The 6,806-nt window shown below is 38.6% G+C and overlaps 1 protein-coding gene across 1 annotated transcript; it reads right to left on the reverse strand.

Annotated features, from left to right (window-relative positions):
- Positions 1 to 477: 477 nt before the first annotated feature.
- LOC121813035 (stonustoxin subunit beta-like) lies at positions 478 to 5,554 on the reverse strand. Its single transcript, XM_042216475.1, has 5 exons — positions 5,345 to 5,554; positions 4,021 to 4,194; positions 3,137 to 3,310; positions 1,846 to 1,892; positions 478 to 1,681 (listed from the first exon to the last, which is right to left on the reverse strand). The coding sequence occupies exons 2-5, from the start codon at positions 4,134 to 4,136 to the stop codon at positions 1,137 to 1,139; spliced, it is 882 nt and encodes a 293-aa protein (XP_042072409.1). The 5' UTR covers positions 4,137 to 4,194; positions 5,345 to 5,554; the 3' UTR covers positions 478 to 1,136.
- Positions 5,555 to 6,806: the final 1,252 nt, after the last annotated feature.

A 6,806-nucleotide genomic window follows, 5' to 3' on the forward strand; every position in this document is an offset into this window, starting at 1 on the left:
GTCCTGATCAGCTGTAGACCATTGTCAATCTCCTCCATGCCGTCTCTCCTGTACAGTACAGAATTGCTACATTGATAGCTTGCAGTGTATGTCTAAATTTCTGTACTTTTCTCCCCAACACGTTTTGCACCATCAAAGGCACCTGCGGTAGCACCCAAAAGCAGAGGAAGATAGCTATCGCACAAAATCTTGAACTTCTGATTCATTGATTTATTAATGATTAATTGATGTTGAATTCTCTCAGGTGCTCTATTCCCATGTTCTGGACCTGAAAATAGGGTTTGATCTTTTGGTTTTATTATAATACTGGACTTATTTTTCTACGAAGGTTTGAACTTTGAGAGTTTAAACAAGAGAGAAAAGTGTGAAAATGTTCATGCCTGTCTGAGAAAAGTGTATAAAGTGTGTAGTGAGGGGTTTTACAGCCTTAAAACATCTATAATAATTGTAAAAAATAAAGTTGGCTACTTTGCAGATTTCAACTATTGCGGGTTATTTTTAGAACATAACACCATAAACAAAGGACCACTGTACATTACAATCTGATTTATTAAAAACAAAGTATTCTTAATGTATTTATTATAACTTAAAACCATGAAATTACCTTAAAACTGCATAACCGCTGATGACGGCAGCCACAAAAGGCATAAGATGTAAGTGGATGTTGCTGGATTTAACTAGCTGAGCACAGCCCGTCTCCTCAAATTCACTGGCTAACATCCTGTTTGCTAATGACATCAGTTCCTATCACAGACTATAGTGATTTTAAGGTGGCTCACGTGAGTTACCATTTCATATTTAATATCTAAGAAATATAAAATAACATTCTACCTTAAACTGAATTCATTTTTGATATCACAGCAGATTATTTTTAATGAGTTCATATTTGTTGAAAATGCAGAGGAGCTGGTTGTGAACTGAGCTTCAGAGAAACACAACATACTGATATTCAGTGTGAAGCTTTGAGTGGAAAAAGAAAAACAACAGAAAAACATGCGGATCTGGGAATAATCAAAGCTTCCATCTTTATCCATGAATCTGAAAACGTGTTTCTGAGTGAAACAGACAGACATGTACAGACTATCTGTTCAACAGTCAAAGTGTTTCTCTAAAGAGGCACGAGTACACTCTTTAGATTATTCTCTGCAAACAAACACTGAGGAACCAGGAAACCACACTCTAAATCCAGGACAAAGAGGTTCTGTGAATGTGGTGTTGAAGGTATGGAGGTGGATCAGGGTGTCAGAGGAGACTCTGTAGAAGGACAGAGTGCCAGCAGGACAGTCCACATACACTGCTACTCTGTTAGAGACTGAGGAGGAGGAGAAGGAGGAGGATGATATGGATGTTTCTCTGTTATTGTGACAGACAGAGTAACCATCATCGGAGCAGCTGAGACTCCAGGATTGATCATTCCACCCAAATGAACAGTTATCACTGCCACTTTTCCTTCGGATTTTTCTATAAGTCACTGATATGTCAACATCTCCTTTCCACTCAACCTCCCAGTAACAGCGGCCAGTCAGACCATTTCTACACAGCAGCTGAGGATGAACATCAAATCTGTCTGGATGATCAGGATATGACTGAACCTCCTCCACATGTGTCACCTTCCTGTTGTTGTCAGACAGTTTGAGGTTTGTGTGTACTGTGTTTGTGTCGATTGTGAGTTGACAGGAATCTGATGGAGAGAACAAACACAATCCAGCTGCAGTTATTGATCCATCATCTGTTCATTGATTGACACTTTGATGATGACTCCTGACATCAGAAATGTGAATGAGTGATGTGACAGTTTGAAGATGGTTGAATGTTTTTAATGAATCACATTAAAAACACACTTACACTTCCTCAGACCTGGTGTCAACCATCGGACTCCAGCAGGCTCCACCCTGAAAGGAGGAGGGGGATCAGACCAGCACAGTCTCTTTCAGCATGCACACATGGACATTACATTGCTCTCATACACATACTGTTAGACACTGATAAAGGAACAGTCCAACATTTTCAGAAATATGTGGCTATCTGTGAACCAGTATCTTTCAAATGCCACTCCCCTCCCCCAAACAAAACAAAACAAAACAAAGAGAGTTGTTGATTCTCACCAAGCAGAAGGTCCATATACACAATCACCAGTGTTTCCAAGTCCCAAGCATAAGTATTAAGAAATTTAAAGAGAGCATACGGGGCATATTTAAAGAGAGCCTCCACCAGTGAGTGAATGAATAGTGGCATTGTAAAGCGCTTTGGGTGCCTTGAAAAGTGCTATATAAATCCAATCCATTATTATTATTATTATTATTATTATTACTGCTTATTATTATTATTATTATTATTATATGGAACAAGCCAGGCAGGGGAACAAAGTGAAAAATGTAAAGACTGTGGGAAGACATATAGTTATAGATATGTCCAAAGATCCCAAAACAACTGCAAAGACACTAGTGAATGACTTAACGTAGTCGTGAATTGTACAGGGTGGGCCATTTATATGGATACACCGTATTAACATGGGAATGGTTGGTGATATTAAAGTCCTGTTTGTGGCACATTAGTATATGTGAGGGGGCAAACTCCTCAAGATGGGTGGTGACCATGGTGGCCATTTAGAAGTCGGCCATCTTGGATACAACTTTTGTTTTTTCAATAGGAAGAGGATCATGTGACACATCAAACTTATTGGTAATGTAACGTGAGGGTTCACTAGATGGTTTGGAATCTCTCTGAATAATTAGGAACAGCAAGATGGAGACGGATAACTTTTTAGCAGCCACTTTACTCTCAGCACACAGCAACAACAACCCACACTTCCTGTGTGCCGCCCTCATGAATACTTCACTGGCCTCTCAGAAGCCAGGAAATCTTATACTCAGATCAAAACAGGGAAAACAACCAGGTAGATATAACACATACTTATTACTGGTTTGAACATGCATGTCTAAACATTCAAACATGTAAACATGTAAATATCAAAACACGTAACCACCAAATAGCTACATAACTAGCTTTATAACCTTTGTAAACACCTCTTTGTATATCAAATTAGATTTAAATTTACTTCTACACTTTACAGTAATGCCACAAGAAAAACAATGGTTTTAATGTCTTCCTCCAGTACCAGACCTTTTCTCCATACCTGAGAGTTTCCAGTTTCCAGGATGGATTCTTCTGTTCAGGCAACAACAGCTTCATTCCCAAGTCTCCTGGATGATTGTAGCTCAGGTCCAACTTTCTCAAATGGGAGTGGGAAGAACTCAGGGCAGATTCCAGAGAAGCACATCCGTCCACTGTGATCAAACAGCCTGACAGACTGCAGGTACATACCAAAAAAAAGTGTTTTATTTTCTTCCCAGAGAAAGTGAGCTCCATCCCCTCAATTTAATTTACCTACATTTATAAAAATGTCCTAACTTTTTATAGCAGAGATAACACTACAATATAAGAGAAAGAACCACAACTCTCAGATGGTCCCCTGTCAGCAGCAATTGGTCACAGGAAGGAGGAAAAACGTCTTACAACTAGAAAGAGACCGCCAACAAAATCTTGTTCAGGGAGGTTTAACCATCTGCTTTAACATGTAGGTGATGTTGGTGCGAGTGAGGACAAACAGCCCATGAGTCCTGTGTCAGATTAGATAAGACTGACTGATAAGGTTCAGTAAATGCTTCAGTAAAAAGATTCAGGTAACTCAGGCGGGAAAAGCAGGGCTCTCCTCACATAGTCCATAATGTAGATGGGGCGCTACCAATGTCAACCGAGTTGGGCAGTGGAAGGAAATGTGAGCTATATTCACTGAGCACAGGTAAAATAGCATAATAAATTAAACAAACAAAAAAACATTAAATGGAACAAAATGCATCCAGGATCATTTAAGGATTAAATATTGTTTGGGACTGTGTAAATAAAACTAAATTAAAATTTTCACGATTATAAAACTAGGGCAAAAAATTTGTTATTTTTATTAAGTTATACAAACAAAATGCAAAAGAAAAAAAAGAGCAGAGCACATCTTGATCTGACCTGAGAGTTTCAAGTTTGCAGTATGGACTCTCCAGACCAACAGACAGAAGCTTCAATCCCAAATCCTTCACGTTGTTGTTACTCAGGTCCAGCTCTCTCAAACTAGAGAACCGCATGCTAAGAACTGATGACAGAGCTTCACAGGCTGTCTCTGCAAGGTTACAGTGACTCAGTCTGCAGATTTATACACAAGAACACAAAGAACACTGATATAAGTCACAGTCACCTCAAGGTGCTTTATGTTGTAAGGTAGACCCTACAATAATACATACAGAGAAAAACCCAACAATCATATGACCCCCCTGAGATAAGGAAGACAAGATAAAAAATTCAGGGTCACCTGATCTAGCCCTAACTATATGATTTAGCAAAAAGGAAAGTTTGAAACCTAATTTCAAAAGTAGAGATAGTGTCTGTCTCCCAAATCCAAAATAGAAGCTGGTTCCATAGAAGAGGGGATTCAAAACTGAAGGCTCTCCCTCCCATTCTACTTTTGAATACTACAAACCACGGGCAGGAAACATGGCAGGTGCCAGGGCTGTCCCACCAGGAATGATTCTAAGACTAGCATGACCTAGGCACAATGCAAGAAATATGTCTGCAAGGAGCATGCACACACTCTCTTCACATCCTGTGTACAGTAGTGAAGAGAAAAAATTTGGCTGTTGGACAAGAACTGTTCCATGTTCTGACTATGTTCTTATTATTTTCTGTTTCACAAATGGTTGAATTTCACATGAAATATGTACCACCCCTCCAAACAAACAGCAAAAACAAACAAAACATAACAAGTTAATAAAAAAAAAACTTCAACTCTACCATTGCCAGTCCCAGGCCTGTATAAGAAAAGAGGAGGGGTGATTGGAAGTGATATTGTGGTGCTTGAGCAAAAATTAACAAGATTCATTCTAAAGGGCATGGATGTAAACACCACGAAAAAGAAACATATCTAGAATTAAACATTTGACCTGATGGTGGTGCTAGAAAAAGGTCATGTCATCACCAAAGACCAACAGGGTTCATCTACTTGTGGTTATTAATGTTGGCAGTAATTTTGAAAAGTTCTCAATTCAAACTTTTCAAGATACATTTATTCTAAATTAAAAGTTTGACTTCATGGCTTGATGGTGGCACTAGAATTTTATTATCAAGAGAATACTAATGTATTCAATAAATAAACAAAGTGCCTGACGCAAACAATTGGTCAACAATTGTATGTAAACCATTTTGTAGAGGTAAATAACCCCCATGGTAAAACGTGATAGTAGTATTTGAGGAGAATAGGAGGGTTAACTGATAAGAAAACAATATATATTGATCTGACCGGAGAGTTGTCAGTTTAGAGTATGGAAACTTCACTCTTGAATCCTGCAGGTCGTTGTTACTTAGGTCCAACTCTTTCAGACTAGAGGACTGGGAGTTGAGAATTGAGGAAAGAGCTTCACAGCTTTTCTTTGAGAGGTTACAGCCACTCAGTCTGAAAAATAAAAGATAAACTGAAAACACTGTTGTAGTGCAATGACAGTACACTGAAGTATTATTAGATTTAGCAATTTTTTAAGCAGTGTAGATCAACAATGTCAAAATTATTTTTGTAATTTTTTCTTAATTTCTTTTCTTCTTTGGAGGCAATCAAAAGTCATGCTACATGAAGTAAGGATCACAATATCTTATGGAGTCAAAGAGCTTCAGGAGAAGCTGGAGCAGGAGATCGCTGAGCTGAAGAGGAAAGACGGCGAGCTGGAGCAGCTCTCACACACAGAGGATCACAACCAGTTTCTACACAACTACTGTCACCACCAGAGCCAAAGACCAGAGTTGGATTCTTAAAAATCACACTGGATCCAAACACAGCATACAGACGTCTTTAATTATCTTAAGGAAATCGAGAAGCTATGGTATATTACGATCAAGAGTCTTACACTAGTAATCCGGACAGTGTTTAGACAGGTCCTGAGTAGAGAGAGTCTGACTGGACGTTGTTACTTGGAAGTGAAGTGGTGTGGGATAGGAATTCCTGTAGTAGTCGCATACAAGAATATCAGCAGAGTCGGGATGTCAGATGAATGTGGCTTTGGATGGAATGATAAATCTTGGGCATTACGTTGTGACATGAAAGTTGCTTTCGAGCCAACGTGTTATACATTTTGGCACAAGAAAATCAAAACCTCTCCAATGGGAGATTGAGAGACCAGTGTCGGAGTGTTAAAGAACAGCTTTGAAATTCTCATGAGTTTTTCGCTGTCTTTCTACAGAGTCTCTGAAACCATGACTCTCCTCCACAAAGTCCAGACCACATTCACTCAGCCGCTCTATGCTGGACTTGGGTTTTTTTATTATGACAATGACACTGCAGAGTTCATTAAACTAAAATAGACAGAAGTCATTAAGGGACACCTGTTAAAAAGTGTGTTTTAGTTTCCAGTTTTCTTTGGTCTTCATCACTGCTGTCCTTTTTCTTCTCTGCACAGAGATCACCTTTGTGACTACACGTTATTTCTTGATTTGTATTTTCTGAACTTGTGTTTTGTTAACTTAATCATGTAAGAATTATTTGAATTTGTTTAGAAAGTATATTCTCTCTTGCTTTCTTGTTTCTGGAGGAAAAAAAACATATCACATTTGAAGCAGGGGGTGATTACAATGACTGTTAAAACAACCACTACTCACAGAAAACTGGCCACATGTTTACATTTACAAAGCTTTCAGCTTCTAAGAATTGCTCTTAGTCACCAACTTATAAGAAAACTTGAGTGTTCTAAGAATTACCCTTCAAAGGAAGAAAA

The sequence above is a fragment of the Haplochromis burtoni genome, unplaced genomic scaffold, assembly GCF_018398535.1.
Source record: "Haplochromis burtoni strain Fernald_Lab_line unplaced genomic scaffold, NCSU_Asbu1 Contig_1068, whole genome shotgun sequence".
Taxonomy (NCBI): domain Eukaryota; kingdom Metazoa; phylum Chordata; class Actinopteri; order Cichliformes; family Cichlidae; genus Haplochromis; species Haplochromis burtoni.

Excerpts from the sequence above, each read along its gene's own strand:
- LOC121813035 (XM_042216475.1), bottom strand. The coding sequence starts at position 4,136 with ATGCGGTTCTCTAGTTTGAGAGAGCTGGACCTGAGTAACAACAACGTG. Across the intron at positions 1,893-3,136 it reads TGGAAACTGGAAACTCTCAG|GGTGGAGCCTGCTGGAGTCC; the intron begins GTATGGAGAAAA and ends TCCTCCTTTCAG. Across the intron at positions 1,682-1,845 it reads GACACCAGGTCTGAGGAAGT|ATTCCTGTCAACTCACAATC; the intron begins GTAAGTGTGTTT and ends TCTCTCCATCAG.